Source organism: Xenopus tropicalis, chromosome 1 (assembly GCF_000004195.4).
Source record: "Xenopus tropicalis strain Nigerian chromosome 1, UCB_Xtro_10.0, whole genome shotgun sequence".
Classification (NCBI taxonomy): Eukaryota; Metazoa; Chordata; class Amphibia; order Anura; family Pipidae; genus Xenopus; species Xenopus tropicalis.
Window position 1 is genome coordinate 181,587,353 of NC_030677.2, and position 21,002 is coordinate 181,608,354.

Sequence of the window (21,002 nt, forward strand, 5' to 3'; positions counted from 1 at the left end):
CATCTTAGTTCCAAGAAAATGTGTTTGTGTGTGTGTGCGCTCATGTGCTCAATAAACTCATACAAACACTCAGTCCTATTAATGGTAGGATATCTACTGTGACTCCCTGTGTTCTATTCAACCAGGGAGCTATTTGGTCAAACTTCATTAAGCCTAATTTAATTAAAGAAAAACAAAGTAAATGAGCTTTTGAATATGTGCTCAACCACTACATTTCGATTACTTAAAAAAAAAAAGCAAACAAACCAACATACATTTGATCACAAATATGTTATTTGTTATTTATCAAGAAGATTGTTTCATATCCAGTTAATTTATACTTCAGTATAAAGCTAACTTTTGTCAAAATAAAAAAAACATAATAAAAAAAGAGGAGCTTGTTTCTATTTTGCTACAGTGGGGAAGCCTTTGTGTTGAAAATGATGGTGGCACCTTTTGAGCTGTCTGTGACTGCTGAGCTTTTCCATTAGACAATTCCTATGATTCATCCCACAAATGATTTGTATGGGTTTCTAGAGATCAGACATGAGAGTTAAAATAGGGGTAGAATATATAATGAACTATCATACCTAGAAAGCTTGCCCTAAAATATAGCACTGGAGCCTGGTAGCTGATAGAGTACAAGACATGGTACTCGTAGTGAATCACCTCCGACTCTTGAGTAAGCTGAGGTACAAGAGAGACATCAAAATCTTCATTGTAAATGTCCTGCAAAAACACACACATAAAGTAATGAAAATGATGATACTTACATAACTAAAAAGTATATGGTTATCAAAATTAAAAAAAAAACTCCATTATAAGCATATATTTCTAATTCGTAAAAATGATTTCCTTTTTCACTGTAACTATAAAATACTAACTTGTAACTGATCACAACTAAGATATAATCAATCCTTATTAGAGGCAAAAACCCTATTGGGTTTATTAAATGTTTAAAGTATTTTTTAGTAATCGAAGTATGGAGATCCAAATTCTGGAAAGATACTTGGGAAAGCCCAAGTCCCAAGAAAGGATAATGAAGTTAGACCACATGAAAGGAAGGACCAAAAGTCAGAGCCTGAAACGTATGATACAACAGAAATGGTACCATTAGCCAATGGTTGTAGGAATGGCCTATGTAAACAATGTGCAAACTGGTATAAATATTAATCCTTTTCATACTATAGCATTTATGGCACTGATATAAAGGTACTATTGTGCTGGCACCATTGATTCTACATTTCCTGGTTTCTCTCTAATGCCACCACTGGTTAATGGCATCATGCAGCATGAATACATCAGAATACCAAAACACATGACTTGTTAAAAGTATGTGCACTAAAGCAAGCAGCTTTAGTACAATGATACAATGGGAGAGCTTGGTTTAATAGCAGTGGATAAGCAATATGCACAGACTGTATTGTGCATGCACCGATCTCTGAAGAGCAGGGTAGTCACTCATATTCACCACCGGACTTAGCCACATAAGTCTTGGTTGTGAGCTAAGGGGGGATTTTTTAATTTCAAGCATTTTTTTCAATATAGGTGTTTGAAGGCTTCACCCCTAGAGCTGCTGCCCTAGGCATGGGGCCCATGGGTGTCTATCTAGGAATAGTTTGCATCCTAAGCATGATTATACCCACTATACAGTATACAAGTATTCAGTAACCCATAATGCTGATGCCATATGGGTAAAATTGTCACAAATTAAACAACAGTCAAGATAATTGTAAAACTGTAGAAGTGAGTTAATAAGGAACTAATTGCTTCACTTGCAAAGACCAATCTGAAACATAGTCTAATGGTCATGGTCTAATAAAAACTGTAAACATTTTGGTCCAAAGGCTGTGTGGCTCACACAGGACAAGAACTTAGTTTAGTTTTAGCCAGACTATCATTACTGTTTTCTTAGATTCTCTCTTATCTAGTATTTTACCACTGGATTGGAAGAACACTGATGAAATTTCAATATTAAAAAGAAGCCTACACTCTCAATTTGGCAGTTATAGGCCATTAAATTTGATATCTGAAGTGCATAAACTTGTGTATTCCTGAAGTAACGACTCCATTCTGTTTATTGTGATGACTTGATTTACCTTCATATTTGTCGTATTTGTCAATAAAAACTGAGTTAATTGAAAACAGAAATTGCTGCACGAATACAATATTTTATGGAGCATACAATTCTTAACAAGAAAAATCTACCACATTGATCCACAGAAAAAAACACAATTAGGCTAATTTATCAAGTATAAATGGTTTTACATGCAAAAGACAGCCTTACATATACCTACCAGAGCACTTCAAAGGGCATTGTATTTTTACTACATAAACTATATAAACATCTAGCCAGGGCTGCCATCAGAAACTCTAGAGTCCGGTACAAGTTATTTTCCTGAGCCCCCACCCAGTAAACACATGTGCATATTACCAAATGTTTTGGTCACCTAAAAATTAACAAACTTTTTCTTTTTTAAGAAATCCCACTTAATTAATTTGCTAATAAGTCAATTCATTGGGGGTCAATGGAATATGCCCTACACAACTGCCTGTCCAGTCACGCTGCTCTGCCTTGTTATTGCTTGATATGGAAGTATGTAGGTTTTTACAAAAGTAATGTAAGTTTGTGCATAAGTCACATACATTTTGTGTGTTTAGGGGGCCCAGTAACTCACCATTCCACTGCTGGGAAATTAATGTAGGAGATAGCTCATATCATTAAATAAGTAGATCCCAATATAAACAGTTGATGTTACTCTATAACAAAAAGTTCATATAAATAGTTAAAATAACTAATTTATGTGTGAATAAGTCAGCCAGTTTAGTGGGGGTCACTGTAATTTACCTTTTTTTACTTTTTAATTCTTTGGGGTCAGTGGAGTTTGTTCTAAGTGTTAACCCTTCTCAGCCTTGTCATCACTTGATACGTAAGCTGCGTGAGTTTCTAAGTAAATTGCGTAAGTTCTAAAGTAAGATTATATGTACAGTGGAGGAAATAATTATTTGACCCCTCACTGATTTTGTAAGTTTGTCCAATGACAAAGAAATGAAAAGTCTCAGAACAGTATCATTTCAATGGTAGGTTTATTTTAACAGTGGCAGATAGCACATCAAAAGGAAAATCGAAAAAATTACTTTAAATAAAAGATAGCAACTGATTTGCATTTCATTGAGTGAAATAAGTTTTTGAACCCTCTAACAAAAAAAGACTTAATACTTAGTGGAAAAACCCTTGTTTGCAAGCACAGAGGTCAAACGTTTCTTGTAATTGATGACCAAGTTTGCGCACATTTTAGGAGGAATGTTGGTCCCACTCCTCTTTGCAGATCATCTCTAAATCCCTAAGGTTTCGAGGCTGTCTCTGTGCAACTCTGAGCTTGAGCTCCCTCCATAGGTTTTCTATTGGATTAAGGTCCGGAGACTGACTAGGCCACTCCATGACCTTAATGTGCTTCTTCTTGAGCCACTCCTTTGTTGCCTTTGCTGTATGTTTTGGGTCATTGTCGTGCTGGAACACCCATCCACGACCCATTTTCAGTTTCCTGGCAGAGGGAAGGAGGTTGTCGTTCAGGATTTCACGATACATGGCTCCGTCCATTTTCCCGTTAATGCGAATAAGTTGTCCTGTGCCCTTAGCAGAAAAACACCCCCAAAGCAAAATGTTTCCACCCCCATGCTTGACGGTGGGGACGGTGTTTTGGGGGTCATAGGCAGCATTTTTCTTCCTCCAAACACAGCGAGTTGAGTTAATGCCAAAGAGCTCTATTTTGGTCTCATCAGACCACAGCACCTTCTCCCAGTCACTCACAGAATCATTCAGGTGTTCATTGGCAAACTTCAGACGGGCCTGCACATGTGCCTTCTTGAGCAGGGGGACCTTGCGAGCCCTGCAGGATTTTAATCCATTGCGGTGTAATGTGTTTCCAATGGTTTTCTTGGTGACTGTGGTCCCTGCTAATTTGAGGTCATTAACTAACTCCTCTCGTGTAGTTCTAGGATGCTTTTTCACCTTTCTCAGAATCATTGACACCCCACGAGGTGAGATCTTGCGTGGAGCCCCAGAGCGAGGTCGATTGATGGTCATTTTGTGCTCCTTCCATTTTCGAACAATCGCACCAACAGTTGTCACCTTCTCTCCCAGCTTCTTGCTAATGGTTTTGTAGCCCATTCCAGCCTTGTGCAGGTCTACAATTTTGTCTCTGACATCCTTGGACAGCTCTTTGGTCTTTCCCATGTTGGAGAGTTTGGAGTCTGCTTGATTGATTGATTCTGTGGACAGGTGTCTTTTATACAGGTGACTAGTTAAGACAGGTGTCCTTAATGAGGTTGACTAATTGAGTAGAAGTGTCTAACCACTCTGTGGGAGCCAGAACTCTTAATGGTTGGTAGAGGTTCAAAAACTTATTTCACTCAATGAAATGCAAATCAGTTGCTATCTTTTATTATTTAGTTATTTTTTCGATTTTCCTTTTGATGTGCTATCTGCCACTGTTAAAATAAACCTACCATTGAAATGATACTGTTCTGAGACTTTTCATTTCTTTGTCATTGGACAAACTTACAAAATCAGTGAGGGGTCAAATAATTATTTCCTCCACTGTATGTTCTGCAATTTACATAACTTTCAGATCAGAATTTGCCTGGGACAACAGCCCCCTCTCCCCATTAATGTCAGCTGTGAATCTGGCACCCCTAGATCCACAGATGATTATAGGAACAGTTCAGTGTAAAAATAAAACTGGTTAACTAATTATGTTGAAAACATTTTTCATTTTTCACAGCTTTTCAATCAAAACCATTAGCTTTAAAAGATTTCTGTTGCCTTTAATGACTAAAATTGTTGTTATAAACATGTACTTACAGAGTGTTGACATAAAGTGTCTATACAGTACATCAAACATGCAAATTACATCCAAATATTGACCCAGTACAGAAGGTTAAAAGAGCCCTGCTCATTACAGCTTACTGAAATGTACCTAGATATTTTTATAATGTGGTACTATATTGTGGGGTTTATTTTATTAATGACTCTATATTGGCAAACTGTGATCAGGTCCATTTACTTGCACCCTGACCCATGAGATTTTGAAACAACGCAATGTTCTGTTAAAGACTGAAATTGTTAACAAGGCTTTAATCAGATTCAAACTGCCACTGTTATGGCTGTATCACAGAACTAATTAAGGCACAGCAAAATGTAATTGTATTGCTAAATATCTACAAACTGAGTGCAATGGCCCTCAACCCTCTTTAAACCCAGGCTCACATGTGCAGCCCCAGGCCTCAATCGTCTGAAATACTACCAACATTACGGAAAGTACTGCATCCAGAACAACTCGTAATTTGAAACACAAAACATGAATGTTTCCCATTTATGGCCACAGCCATGAATGGGGAATAAGCTGCCAGGATCTGCCTGAAACAGAGCTACAGTGCTGGAGTTGGCTGAGCAATGCTTTTCCTGGCTTTGCAGGTTCAACTTTGCTTATAACATTGCTAAACCTCTGCTGTATTCACCTGCAGTAAAGTGAAAATATACCCTTTTTGACATGAGCTCATTCATTGTAGAAGAGGTGCATAAACACTATCCGAAGTTCCAAGAACACATATAAATGTTCTTTTTTGCTTTTACATAGACATACCTGATTCCACAGACTGAAACCATCATAGTCTGCCTATGCTCTATGGGACCAGCTCCCCTTAGCTCTTAGGCTCACATTTAATGGTTTCCTTTCAATCTGCAGAATCAGATATGTCTGTGTAAAAATATTATTTATATTTATATCTGTTAGTTCAGTATGTTTGTTTGGTCTTGTCCAGGCAGTCAGTTTATAATCCATATAGTGATATCTGATAAGGCCAATGAGCTCTTTAGCTCTTTCTAGTAATTTCTCCTGGTACAAAATTAATGCCTTGACCCTGATCTCCTATTTGTTCCTATATTCCTACATTATACTGAATCTTCTTTGTTCCTGCATTCTTATCATAATCTGATGGAATATTTAAAAAGTAACAAAGACTGTATTATCTTCTGCTCCAGTGACTTCCTGCACCTAAGGTTGCCACCTTTTAAAAAAAAAAACACATACACCTGCCAGGTGGGCAGGCCAGTGGAGGAAGGCCAGGAAGTTTGCATGGATTAGTCTAATTATAAAAACAAATTTCTTATTGGTTGTTAGTATTTCCAAACCAGTCCAGTTTTAGCAAATGAGAGCCTGTTCTATGTTAAGAGACAGTTTACTGTTCAGCTGTTCAAAAAAGTATGCTTTCTGGAAAGAAATTACATAACATAACCAAGGAAAAAATATGCATATGCAAAAGCAGTTATTCTAGAGGTTAGTGCAATAAGTTGCCCAGTCACACAGAGTATCATACTATCAAAAATCTGTCCAGAGGGTTAAATCAGAATGTCATATTCCTGTTAGGATGCTGAAGGGGAAGAATTCTCCTAGTACCCTGTAACTAGTTTTTATGTGTCTTATGCTGCTTGTACCATTTACTGGCTTGTAAAGGGCTGGATATTTTATTAAAAAAAATAAAGGGGCCCTAGCAATGCTGGAAGATTTAAACTAGGGATGCACCGAATGTTTTTGGATTCAGCTGAACCACAAATCTTTTGTAAAAGATTCAGCTGAATACCAAACTGAACCAGAATACTAATTTGCATATATAAATAAGGATACGGAAGGGCTAAAAAGCCCCACACAGGGCAAAAAAATTGCAAGATGCAAGGTCTTAACCAGTAAGAAAAAGCAGTGTGTTAAGCTTAAAGTAAATCTACACATACTTTACATTGTTTGATGAAGTGTAGCTATTGATTTGTTTTCTTATAGGCCAATGTCAGACGGGTCATTTATTTCTGCTGGCATATATATATATATATATATATATATATATATATATATATATACGTCTGTGGAGAAAAGCCTGTTAGTGAATAAAAAGAGAGGATATGGGCACAGAAACGCTAAAACATGCATTTTTTTGCACCAATATCCACTCTGTGTGTTCACTAACAGGCCAAGAAAATGACCTGTTTGACATTGGTTTAATAGAGTAGTTGTAAATCCTGTCATATTGCTGGCGAACCTGAACTGAAGCCTAACTATAAGTAAATATAAAGAACGCCATGCATTGTGATACAACCCATTGTTCTGCTTCACCTAACTTGCAAGGTTAGTATCTGTGTACATGCTAGGGTATTTGGTACAGCAAGTGCTATCCAACACTAACACACTCGTTCAACATCATTATTTGATTCTTCTTCAAAACCATAGGGAACAGCATACAGGTGGCTATACACAGCCTTGATCTGCCTATTTGGCCACCCAAATATTGGGTCAAATTGAGCTGATCCAATCATTAACCCCATACACAGGCAGATACACTGCCCACTTGGCATGAAAATGTCACATCGTCAGTTTAATTCTGCCCGTGTATGGCCACCTTAAGAATAGTTTCTCTGGATCATTATATTTAAGGGCTGGGGCAGAAGGGGAGATTAGTCGCCCGCGACCAATAAATAGACACAATAATGATGCTCTGAGTCCTTTGTGAAACCACATTTCTTTCCTATTAATTTTGTACATATAAGCTTCTGTGACAGACTTCCTACTCTCAGCAAAATCCTTCAGGGCATGGCCAGGGGTGTATTTAGGTATGGTGCAGCCCTAGGCACTGAACTTAAGTATGCAACAATATCATGCACATGACATCACACACACCGATATTGTGGAAGTGATGTCATACGCAGTGTGCGTGTGCTGTTACTTCCACAGAGCCCACAACCCCTTACCCCCTCACCGCCTGCTCCATTGTAGGACTTCCTAATGAAATCTGCGGCGGAGGCTGCGGGCATTTATTTTTACATAGAAAAAGAAAATATGGGCACCAGAGGCCACCCCCCCCCCAAACCTGCCTCCCTAGACACTGGCCCTTGGGTGCCTTATTATAAATACACCCTGGGAATGGCACAAGCCCACGCAGCTTGCTCCTCTCTCCCTCTCCCATTCTAGATAACAGGTCCCTTAAATGTATTTTCTTTTCTATATATACAAACAACTATTCTGCACTATATATAATAATGCTTAAAATCACCAATATGAATAAAACCAGACAGTCTGTGTTTGTCAGTGAGATTTTGGAAGTTGTAGCAATATGTCTAGGGCAGGGGTCCCAAGCCTTTTTTACCCATGAGCCACATTCAAATTTAAAAGAGTTGGAAAGCAACACAAGCATAAAAAAGTCCATGGCGGTGCAAAATAAGGGCTGTGATTGAATATTTGCTTGACCCTATATGGACTGGCAGCCTACAGGAGGTTCTGTTTGGCAGTACATCTGGTTCTTATGCAACCAACATTTGCCTCCAAGCCAAAAATTAAAAAATATGTTCCTGCTTTGAGGCTCCTGGGAGCAACATCTAAGGGGGAGGTGAGCAACATGTTGCTTATGAGTCACTTGGTTGGGGATCACTGGTTTAGAGGGTTCAGACTGAATATCCATTTTACTGAAAGTTGAGGATGTAAATGATGCCTGACTGACAAGTCCAGCATCTGCCATGGATGGAGCATTTCTGAATGATAAGTGGCTGCAGGCAGGAAGGACATTTTGATTGTTGGGCTTCCTGTTAGAGCACTAGTATTCAAAATGCATCAGCTGTACCATAGGCTTTTTACACTTTGTCATTCAAATGTGCTGAAAGAAAATGCCATTTTCTTCCAATTTTGAGTTATACTGGGAAGTCCAGCACACAAAGGCCACGTACAGTAAGTCATGCTTCACATAACATTACATTATACAAAATAATGGTAGAGTTACATTTTACTCACCAATTGTAATTCACTTTGAATTTTATCATTCACATCTTGTAATGGTCTGGAATTTGGCTAGATTACTTCTATATGCTCCAATGAACTTCTTATTAAATTATAAGCCGGTATGGTATGATTTACTTGTTGGTTGTCTCAGGCAAGCACATCTCGTGTATTAGAGGCGCACGTAATTAAGGCAACACTCGGCAAATACAGAATGTGTGTATAACCTAGTACTGCTTGGAGAAGTAAATGGCTATGTGCTGTATGTAGCTTCTGTTTCTCTCAAGACGTGTCCAAGGTCAACAGTGTTCATTTAGTTTGGCAATGGCCTGCCGCATGCTCAAAATTCTTCTTTTACTTTCAGCAACTCAAGGGCTTTCTTAAAAGCCTTACCTCCTACACAAGCACAATGGGTTCAACATGTCGGTCATTCTACCAAGGAAAACAATTTACATTTTATCACACGTTCACAAAAAAAAGACATTGCTTTTTGACTTCTCAGTTGTATTTATTATGATGGAATGGGATAATGCTATGTAATCCTGAGCAATGATAGCTGAGAGGTTCAGAAATAAACAAGTCTGATAAAACTAAGTGCTGTATTTAAAAAATTCATGGAAGTAAAATATTGAGCGGGATTGGATGGATTGAGCAAAATCCACCTTTTTCCATTTTGATTTTAACCATGTTTTGTCACAACTGGAGTCAACACAAAGTTATTTGTAGTGCTGAACCCAAACAATTTGGAGAAGAGCAGGCACAATAAAGTTGTAAATGCATACATCATGGATACCCCATGAATGACTGGGCTGCAAGGTACTTGGCTGAACATACAAATATCATCCTATATTTGGAAATGCCCATTAACAGACTTCTTAGGTCCTTATAAATGTGTCTGAGTTAACATTTGTTCTACAACAAGGTTTTTGAATACTCCTTTTCCTGTACAGCTATATTCATAAAAGATCAGAAACGGGGCAATGCCATTTCCCACAGTATTCTGTTTACTTGAACAATGATATTAACTAAGCTGACACAAATGCTTGCCAAATTCATTCTTCGGAATGTTTAACATTTAAATGTTTATTCATAGCCTTTAAGGGTGAAGACACATGGAGTCCAGGGATTTCACCGAAGAAGAAACGCTCGCTACAGCTACCCCGGGCTGGTGCAGTTTTCTCCTAAAAGGTTCACCAGCCCGGGGTCAAAGGTAAACGATTAAAGTCACTTGGGGGTGCCTAACATTTTGGCACCCCAAGTGACTTAGCCTTTCCTTCTCCTTTAAGTGCATTTTTAAAAACTTAATTGCAATTTATATGATAGATGAGGCAATAATCTTGAAAAGGAGTCTTTCTATCTTTGTCATAATTGAAGAAACCCCCGTGGAGGTCTGCTGTAATTTTTTTCTCTAAAATGTTTAGTGGAAGGTAACAAGGACTCTGGGGATTCCGGAAGTTATAGTTTTAAGGCAACTAAAGGGCTGTAGGTTGGACGTCTCTGTTTTATTTAATCACCCCATTCAGATGGGTTTTCTGGCAGTGCACTAAGAAAGGAGCCCCATTTCCCTAGCTCTGGTCCTGTGTGGTGCATTCAAAATTATAAGCTTTTTTAAAATTGTTCCATGGGCATCCTACCTAACAGCAGGTTTTATACGTAATTACTTCAATTCCCTATTATACGGACAAAAGAACAAGATGTACACAGTTTTAGAATGAGTATGAAATGATGGATATTCAATTAAGTAAAACTGCAAGACTTTAAGAAGATTTTGCAGATAACGCTGTTCTCATTTCCTCTGGATTTAACTGAAAACACAATATAGTGCAGAAAAATAGCTCTCCTTGGGAGACATTCAGTCAATCTGTGGGTCTAGTGCTGTGGTGAACCTATTGTCTGTAGCACCATCAGTGTATGGTACATTGGGGTTTTTTAAACTCATGCAAGAAGAGCATTTTACAAAGGGGTTTTATATCAGTTTCAAAAGGAACAAGATGAAACGATGTAATTCTTTTAACTCAGTCTACAACAGACAGCATGTAATATTCAGTATGTTAAATGCATAGCATATTACGATTTAATTTACACCAGCTAAGTGATGCATACTGCTGAAACGATGATGAGCTACTCTGAGTATTGTCCTGAAGCAATCCATCACTCATTCACTAAGAAAACATTTCTGGCTTGCTAAACAACAACATATTTTTACTGGAAGTGACCATCAGAAAGAAAAAGGAAACTAATGCTGGCTATTTGGAAGTCTTCCAAGGCCCAATCTTTAACGGGAAAGGATTTAAAAACAAACACAACTGAAGAGAAGAAGGCTCTAGCGGGGACGGAGCTGAGGAGGGTTGTGAGCAGGGTGGAAGAGAAGCAGAGAGACTTGGCTGAAAAGTTGAAAAAAGAGAGCATAGTCAAAAGGAACAAGAGACGGACCATCTCTAATAATCTCCTGTCACATATTTACGGGAGTAAGAAGATGGTTAATTGCTAGAGGTCAGGAATAAATAGAGGGTGCTAACGACACTTGCCTCCTGCCCTGATACATATACTGGAAAGAGGCATTACAGTGGTTTTATATACAGTTAGCAGTCAGATAAGTTGTTACTGAACACACATATGACATACATTATCTAGAAAACTGTTATCCAGAAAGCTCCAAATTTTGAGAAGGCCATCTCCCATAGACTCCATTTTTAAAAGGTATTTTTTTCTCTGTAAAAATAAAACAGTACCTTGTACTTGATCCCAGCTGAATAATTAAACCTTATTGATGGCAAAACAATTCTGTTGAGTTTAAAAAAAAGTTTAAATAATTTTTTAAGTAGACAAAGTATGCAGCTCCAAATAACAGAAAGACCCCTTATCCGGTAAACACTGCACCCTGAGCATTCTGGATAACAGGTCCAATACCTGTATAGTTTTTAAGCATTTGAGAGACAGCTCTTCAGTGGCAGCGCATTTTACAAGCACTGATATCACAAATACAGTACGGGTATGGGACCTGTTATCCAGAATGCTTGGAACCTGGGGCTTTCTGGATAAGGGATCTTTCCATAAGTCTGTTAAAAGTCATTTAAGTATTGAATAAACCCAATAGGCTTGTTTTGCCACCAATATGGATTAATTATATCTTGGGATCAAGTACAAGGTACTGTTTTATTATTACAGAGAAAAAGGAAATCATTTTTAAAAATTAGAATTATTTTCTTATAATGGAGACTATGGGAGATGGCCTTCCCGTAATTCGGAACTGAGCCAGTCTTCTGAGCAATGCAAGCTCAGGTCTAAGAAGCAAAGCAAAAATCAGATCTAACACTGGATAACGTGTTTCTGTATAAGGGATCCCATACCTTTACATAATTCAGTAACATTGTTATAAATAAATATTGCTTTCATTAAATATAGAAGATCTTGGAACCAAAAAGCTTTAGTATGTTGTCTTTTATGGAAGGAATAGTCACATATATAATTGCTGTTTCATACAAACTAGATCTGGTCAAGATTTTCATTCTGTACATTAAAAGTATCTTAATAATGTTTGTTTAGTTTGCGAGGTCTTACGAACTGCTCCAAGCCAACACATCTAGTAAACAAGTTCCACTCTTAAACCTGGAAGGAAATGATCAAATCCTTAAACACCTTACTATAGCCAGACTTCTGCATTTCAAAATAATCTTATTCTGGTAAACTCCTGTGTTACGGGAAAACATCTGAGTCATTTGGATGTTTCCAGCACACTTAGTTACAAAACAAAAGTCTCAATTGGACATAACATGTATTAAGAATAAATAGAAACTCAGAAGGAGAAAGAGATATGTGTTGAGGAATTACGACTATGATACACCATGACTACATGCAACAGTGATCAAAAAATGTAGATCATCGAAGGCTGCTTCCCAGTGATGATATAAGGAATCATATCATGTAAACTGCAATTTACAGTTATTCCCTGAAAACGTGCTGGTCCCCAATGAAAAATACACATCTGATTTTTCAGCATATTTCTCATGTTGATAACATATAACACAATATTAAAATAAGCATGAGATTCTTCACATACTCTATACCCACCCATATTATTGGTAGATAATCAGGTGAAAACAAAAATTAAAAAAGCAACGCATACATTTTGCTAGGACAGTTGTCCTAGAAAAATGTATGCATTGCTTTTTTAATTTTTCGAATATTTTGAACTACACCATAAAAATTTTAGATGCTGAAGTTATACATTGGAGTTTTTTGAGTTTTACATTCAAGTTTTTTTAGTTTTTGTCTCTCAATAAATACTGAATATTCAAGTTTTGGAAATTCACATGTGATCAGCCTCCTAGTCTGCTATTAGCCAGTGGTTGCAATGGCTACAAAAAATGTATGAAAGAAGTATTTAATTAAAGGATGCAATTTTAATTCTGTCTATGCATGTATTATTAGTTAAACCATCTATAGGTATAGGACCCATTATCCAGAATGTTCGGGACCAAGGGTATTCCGGATAAGGGGTCTTTCCATAATTTGGATCCCCATAAGTCTACTAAAAAATCAATAAACCCAATAGGATTGTTTTGCATCCAATAAGGATTATTTATATCTTAGTTGGAATCAATTACGAGGTTCTGTTTTATTACTACAGAGAAAAAGGATATCAGTTTTAGAATTCTGAATTATTTGAATAAAATGGAGTCTATGGGAGACGGGCTTTCCATAATTTGGAGTTTTCTGGATAACGGGTTTCCGGATAAGGGATCCCATACCTGTATATCGGAACCATTATTGAAAAAGCCAAAGAAGAAGTGGAAGATTCTTTTTAAAATAGTTTCAAAATAATAGAATGTTTAATCTGTAAACTGGTATTAAACTGAAATGTAATATAAGAAATAAGGGTAGATATGCAAAAATTTTGTAACAGGCTTCCTTTATATAGTTTAGGTATTATACAGTGTATTTACCATTATTCAGATAAAGTTGTCTTGTTGTGTAAACAATTGTGTGCCAAGTACTGTTTTTCTATTACATGGCAATGAGCATTGATAACACATATAAGCGCTAGAGAGAAGCATTAAATCAAGATGTGCCAACATCAAGTCTAAGCCACTTAAAATGGTTTTAGTTAGTTTATTTAGTTGTTAAGTTTATGTAACCTAAGAGGATACAGTGAGTAGGCTTGCATCAATAGCAGTACATAAGCCTCGTCCAAAAGCTATAATTCTGTATCACTTTACAATTTGTGAGCAGTTACCCATATGTGATTAAGGCACGTAAGAGATAATTTACATTCCTTAGTATTGGTTATAGTTTATGAGCTTGTTCCCTATATTTTACACAGGCCAATAATTGCTTAAATCTTATGAGTAATATGAAATCAACAGTTGGTATAAAACTTCCCAGGTCATTGGTAGTGACATCTTGGGGGTTGTCCACTGATTTCCCCCCACATTCCCATAAGTCTGTGAGTACCAACATGGAGGTCACACTTACAAGCCTATTTATTAAAATTTGTGTGTAATTTTTTTTTCTACCACAAATTAACTCACAAATGTTGACTTATTTATTTTAAAAACCCAAATATAAAAGGCATGAGTACATGAAAATGCGCAATAAATACAAATAGGAATACAAAAACCTAAAATTCGTATAATTACAAATTAAAAATCCTGAAAACCTTGAAATACAGATTCTACAATTCATAAGGACAGCTCCCACTGACTTCTACCTGACCTCACCAGCTTTAAAATGGTAAAGTTTTGTATTTGAGTTTTAACACTTGGTAGCACTAAAAATTTGATTTGGAGAAGTGAAAAAATACAAATATTAATAAATTTCTCCTTTAGTCTCCTTCCTTGACTTTTACACCAGCAGGATCAATAGTGACTTCCACTTCTTCAGGGGACACTGGGCTGCCCTAGGGATTTGGCCAGTTGTTATCTTTGGGTCACCCATGAGTACAGCAGAAAATACTGTAGAACTTGGAATCATTAAACAATGAAAAATACAGTGTATTTTCAGATGTAATATTTAGTACAGATTTTCTAATGTAAATTGTATGGATAACCTGTTAAATCTTTCTCTAAATCTACTCTTTACCTATATTTACACTGGCTGTACTTTGTATTAATTATGTTGGTGTTAGAACTCTAATCCTACATGTACAGTAAAAGCTATAATAGGGAATTTATTTAAAATGATTTCATGCTGTAATACAATCAGCAAACGGCACACATAAAAATCCCCTTTGGAGTAAGATGTCTGAGAACTTTTATTAATGTATTTAATATCACAGCAAAGGCTGCATTCCAGCTCCGAGGATCTGCTAATGGAACACATATTTGGCCACAAAAGCTTGTTTTATGTTCACTTTCAGATAGTGTAAAGTTTATTTGCTAGCAATTCATAACAAAACCAATTTTCCTGACAGTGATAATCAGCTCTGTAAGGTCACAAGGAAACAAGATTGTGGCTGACACAAAAAATATATATTTGCTAGAGGTTAGGAGAGTAAGGTTTTAAGCTCTCCCAGTCACTTGCTTCTAAATTTGCTGTGATTTACTTAAGGAAGAATCAGTCAGTCAAGCATACTCTTTTGGGGAAATAAAATAGAATTTCAGGAGAGATCAAAGACACAGCAAACACGGCATCATTGTTTTCAGTAAGGATATACAAAGCAGCATGGAAGTAAAATCCTTATGTTTTAAGTTGGGTATTAAAGAGCTGCCATAACTTTATTTATATTTTCCCATTGTATGTTCCTAATGGAACATTAAAATGATTTATTTTCCCTTAGCTTCTATTAATTCAGAGTGCAGTTGAATTCTTAAAGTAGCCATGTACAGGCCAAACTCCCAGTTATTGGACTGACCGACCCACCATATAAGGATAACAGCAGTGCTGCGGATATAATTCAGTGAAGGAGGTTTTTATATTATTGGTAATCATTTACATATCATGGGGAAATAAAATTACTTACTGGGAGGGTTTAAGTTCGTTTTACTATTGAAATTGAGTGTTTAATTAATTTCTGGCCTACTATTGATTTATATTCAGTTAAAACAATTAGCTAGTTTGCCACATTTACAATACAGGGCCTATTTAATAAAGTACAACAGGTACGAATTACAAAAAATTTGCATTTGATCGTACTGTGCGTATTTTCTGCGACTTTTTCGTATAGTCGCGCAACTTTTTCATACTTTGTGACAAAATTTGTTCGACAAAATCGTATTGTCGCGCCGAGTACGAAAGTTTCGGATTCATTCAAGCTTCAGTATCGTGATTTTCCTTGGGCCAGGTTGGAGCCATTGAATCTTATGGGTGGCTTCCAAAATCATGCACAGATTGATCAAATTCAGAAAGGTTTTCCTGCTGTTTACGATCGTTCGCATACGAAAATTTCGTAAGTTTCGGATTGCCAATACAATATTATTGTGACTAATACAATTTTTTCGTAAGCATTTTCGTGATACTTGCGATCATCAGAAATTATTGTATTTAATCCAAAATTTTCCAATTCGGAATTCAAACTCGTACTGAATGAATGAATAGACCCCCTACATGTATTTTTTTCATCTTGTGGAAATAAAAAACTTTGTAAATATAATTAAAAATGCTGTATAGTTTCTGAAACAATCAAGTTATATTTCATATCCCCTCTTAAAGAAAGTTAACTTTAACACATCATTAAACATTGCTCCCTTTGCTGTTATGATGTATTACAGCTAAATGTGCATCAAAATAACCGATTCTGACACAGTCACAAGTAGAGAGAATAATTTCTGAATGGAGATAGTGAAGAATAAACTTTAGTGTTTCTGAAATTAGCAAAGTGTTTAATTTAAGCCGCTTATAAAGCAAATAATGAAATTACCAAGAAAATGGGGTTCCAATGTGTTAGGCACCCTCCAGTGAATACAAACGCTTATCATAAACCCCAAGCAAGTACTCCTGTGCAGTGGAGATTGCAAGTGACCTGGGGTCCTGTTACTGCCATGCCGTGCCACAACTTTTGCGGTGCTCCAGAGATCCTTAGCACTGTCCCGATGGCATGCATGTGCGGCAGAGTAAAATATGTGATTTAAATTGAAGTCCCAATCTATACTCAAATGTTCTGCACATGTGTGTATCCAGGACATCCTAAGAGGAACATTGGGGCAGAGGTGTGCTTTAGGATTTCTACCCTGGCTGGTGAGACTCTAGCAATCTGCCCCAGGTGGTGCCTAATACATTGGTACCCCCCCCCCAATGAATTTGCCTTTTCTTGTCCTTTAAAGGGGACCCTATGGAATAATTCCAAATTGTTTTGTATTATGTTTGTCAAGCAAAACAAACCTTACTGATATTATAAAAATGATTTCAATCTTGTGTCCTTTAGTCTTGAAATCCACAAATCTCAGCAAGCAGGCAGGCATCATTTTGTGGGCACTGTTATTAAGGCAAGCTTTGCATCCTGCCAAAATCTTGTTTATGTGTCAGAATGAGGGACCTGATGCACATGCCCATGCACTGGCTACACAATTAGATGGTGAGGAGGAAGGGGGAAAGTGAGTGCTGAATGGAAAGTGAAAGTGATTGTCTGCCCCGCCTCCATGCATAAGGCATAGAGACAGGGCTGTCAACATATGATCGACAGCTGGGATTTTTAAATGTCTTTATAATGGGTATGGGTGTGTTAATTGAAAAACAAATATGAGTTTCATGTTTAATATGATAAGTACTTTTACTATACAGCTTTTTATGTCAGAGTGACAGGTCCCCCTTAATGTTTTATGTTCAGTCATGTTTTTTAAAGACGTAATAAGCTAACAGTGACTGCGCACGGCGATATGTATAATGCATACTTTCATTTTGCTTACTGGATATCTCATTATTCACCACTCCAAAGGTTGAGCAATCTACATAGAAATGGTGGCGGTTTAATGCAACTCAGTGTGGAACGAGAGGCCACTAGTTAAGAATATTACTTTTCCGACCTCTTTGGTCAAGGCCTTTGTCCGAATAAAGAATTTTAAAGTAGATGTGTTTGCAGTGCTGTCTATCAGTAATATTCTTGAGTAATTTCCCCTTTGTACTAGTGAGACATTATAAACTTACTGTTTCACTAACAACTGAAGTCCTTTCATCTTCATCAGTTTCTTTCCTTTCAGATGATATTATACTTTTAGGCCTTGACTGGCAGCAGACTTTACACATGTAGCCTTCATCTGTTCCCTGGATTCATAAAAAACGCCAAAATATATTAGGTGTACTTTGCATTCACATACTATATTAAAGCATCAGTATACCATTTGTTCAACCGTAAGTGCAATAAGGCTTGTGATGAACATACTTTTTCCTTACAGTTTTAATTATGAAAAAACTTGGCAAACAGAGAAACTGAAGCTGCTCCTTGCAAGGCAATACATGTGCAATAAATAGGGCTTGTGATGCCTATTGTTTTAATCATGAAAAAACTTGGCAAACAGGGAAACTGAAGATACTCAATGTTTGGTCCTTGCAACACAATAAATGTGCAATTAATAGGGCTTGTGATGAACATACTTTCTGCCTATTGTTATAATCATGAAAAATACATGTTTTTATTTCTTCAGCTAAACAAGGCAAACAGGAAAGTTGAAGCTCCTCAAAATTTGGTCCTTGCAAGGCAGATAATTAAGATACACCTTTCCCCTCTTGTTATGATTGAAACAACAGGCAAAGTATGTTTAACCCTTTTCAATTAATTTGCCTGCATCATTAAACCATGCAAACAGTTAAATTAACTCTTTCACCGATGATGTAATTTTGTAAGCATGATCTTACCCGATCTGTAAACATCAGACTGGTCAGTTCTCTAATAATTTCTTAGAAACATTAGATTTTTCTGTGTACTCAAATGATAGTTTAAGCAGTCTCATACTTTGCTACCCTTATAATTCCTGCTTTGCCTGTTCTAATTTTTATACGTTTGAACTTCATCTTACCTTTTTGAGAAATTAGCTTTCCACTGTAATTTTTGAAAATTATATAGTACAATTGCAGTTACAATTGCAGTAACTGCTTAATCCTGTTCCCTCTGACTGGAAGGAAAACTGTCACCCTAAGAAATAAATCCTTTCCAATCGTGTTAGTTGAGAAAAATAAACTTTACTTACACTATATAAATTATTCAAATTGTGTGTCCTTCAGTCTTAGAAATCACAATCACAACAACCATGCAGCCCCCTTTCTTGGGAAAGTTTTGTATCACCCTAAAATCTTGCATATGCAATAGAATAAGGCCTAAGGTCAGAATGGGGGCTTAAAGCCCATGCACAGGCTACACAATTATAGGGAGTGAGAAGGTAGGGTATATGTGGGGAGTGCAGTGACATCCAGGATGTGCTGAATAGCAGGTGTTTGAATGCCCCGCCGCTATACGCCATACATTTATAATAGCTATGGATATTTTAAAGAGAAAAAGAATTTGGGTTTCATGTTTAACTTGCAAAGGACTTTTATTATACAGCGTTATAATGTCCCCTTTAACATATTTATAGTATTGTTTATGTATTTGGTGATACTGTTCTGTGTAGAATAAAATTCCTCCCCATCCCAGAAATACCAAGTATTAATTTTATTCCCTAAAACACTTAAAGGAAAAGTAACATTAACATTTTTTTAGTAAAAAAGCTATTCTACCCTGCACCAATAACTGCCCTATCCTGCAAACCACTTAGTATTTTAAATGCTTTAATAGAAAATACCTGCTAAAACTTGGCTTCCTGTCAATTGAACTACGGCGATACAGCGAAGGAAGGAGCAGCATCCACTATGCAACGATTGATTGATCGAGCCTAGCCTTCCTTCTGTATAGGAAGGAGTCAGGCTAGGCTCAATCAATCGAACAGCCGGATTAAAGTGGAATTCAGAGGGGGCACAAAATTTCTTTGCGCTGGGGCCTGGTAGAGGTTCAGCAGGAACTTTGTTCCCATTAAAGAATATATATGCAAAGAATCAAATGATTTAAGGCGAAGACACATGTAGTGTGTTTAAAAGTCGTGCCGACTAATCCACGTAGCGAAAAACTGTGCGTGATTAGTGGCAGTGACTTATCCAGTAAGGGAAAGTAGCCACACTAATCGCTCTACGGATAAGGGATCTTTCCGTAATTTGGATCTTAAGTCAGCTAAAAATCATTTCAATTTTGAATAAACCCAATAGGCTTGTTTTTCTTCCAATAAAGAGTAATTATATCTTAGTTGGGATCAAGTACAAGGTACTTTTTTATTATTACAGAAAAAAATAATAATTTTAAAAAATTAGAATTATTTGCTTATAATGGAGTCTATGGGAGATGGCCGGTCCGTAATTCAGAACTTTCTGGATAATGGGTTTACAGATAAGGGATTCCATACCTGTACAAGCAAACTTGTGTTTGCAAACATTATGCAATAGCTAAAATTATTACAAGTTATTGTTTCAATGTCCCTTAGTTATATTATCTCAGGCAGAGGTCGTGCTTTAAAAAACAGTACATTTGAGAATGCCACTGGTGCCAATGTTCCAAAACAAAATGATAAGATACTAAAATCTGAAGCAATCCCTGAGCAACCTGCTGGCAAAATATCACGATACAGGCAGTGACCAGTAAAACTCAAAAACATATCAACACAAGAGTTCATTGGCCAGATTCAGTCAACGAATATAGCATAGTAGAGTTTAATCAGTTTATCTATATTTGATTATAATTAGAGTCATTTCCATTACATCGTTGGAAGTGTTGGCACTGGTTACTGTATTGCTCCCATCAAATTAATTTTATCAACTACTATACCAACAAGCAAATTATTTGCTTGTACTAAATAAAGTTTTGGCTCCTTTTGGACCGTGTGTTTTTACCAGCAATACAACATTCTTTCCCAGAATTCCAGTGTAATTGCTCACTGCAAATATTGTGCATGCAGATACCTGCAAGCTCTGAGACTGGTTGAATATTAGGCAGTGTTGATGTGGGCCATTTGTGCTCTGCTGGCTTTAGTTGAAGAGCATGTAGGTGTAACATGCAGACGTAGCCCTGGCATAGCACCTGCTCTAGGTAAGAGGCCATTCTTTTAAAACCTTCAAAAAATCTGAAAAACTCAAATTTGAAAAACAAAAAATGCAAAAAGTTTTACATTTAAGTTTGTTAAAATTTTTGTGCCTAATTAATATTGAACATTGAGTTTTGAAACCATAATTCAAATTCGGGGGTATTTGTAA

At 36.8% G+C, this 21,002-nt stretch overlaps 1 protein-coding gene across 2 annotated transcripts in view; it reads right to left on the bottom strand.

Annotated features, from left to right (window-relative positions):
* The window catches only part of atg10 (autophagy related 10), a 53,779-nt gene that overhangs the window by 24,390 nt on the left and 8,387 nt on the right, over positions 1-21,002 (bottom strand). For both annotated transcript variants that reach the window (XM_002935701.4, XM_031893530.1), the window contains exons 3-4: positions 17,877-17,993; positions 570-708 (exon numbers count right to left, since the gene is read on the bottom strand). In XM_002935701.4, coding sequence (XP_002935747.2) covers positions 570-708; positions 17,877-17,993 — 256 coding nt within the window. The remainder of the gene's footprint in view (positions 1-569; positions 709-17,876; positions 17,994-21,002) is intronic.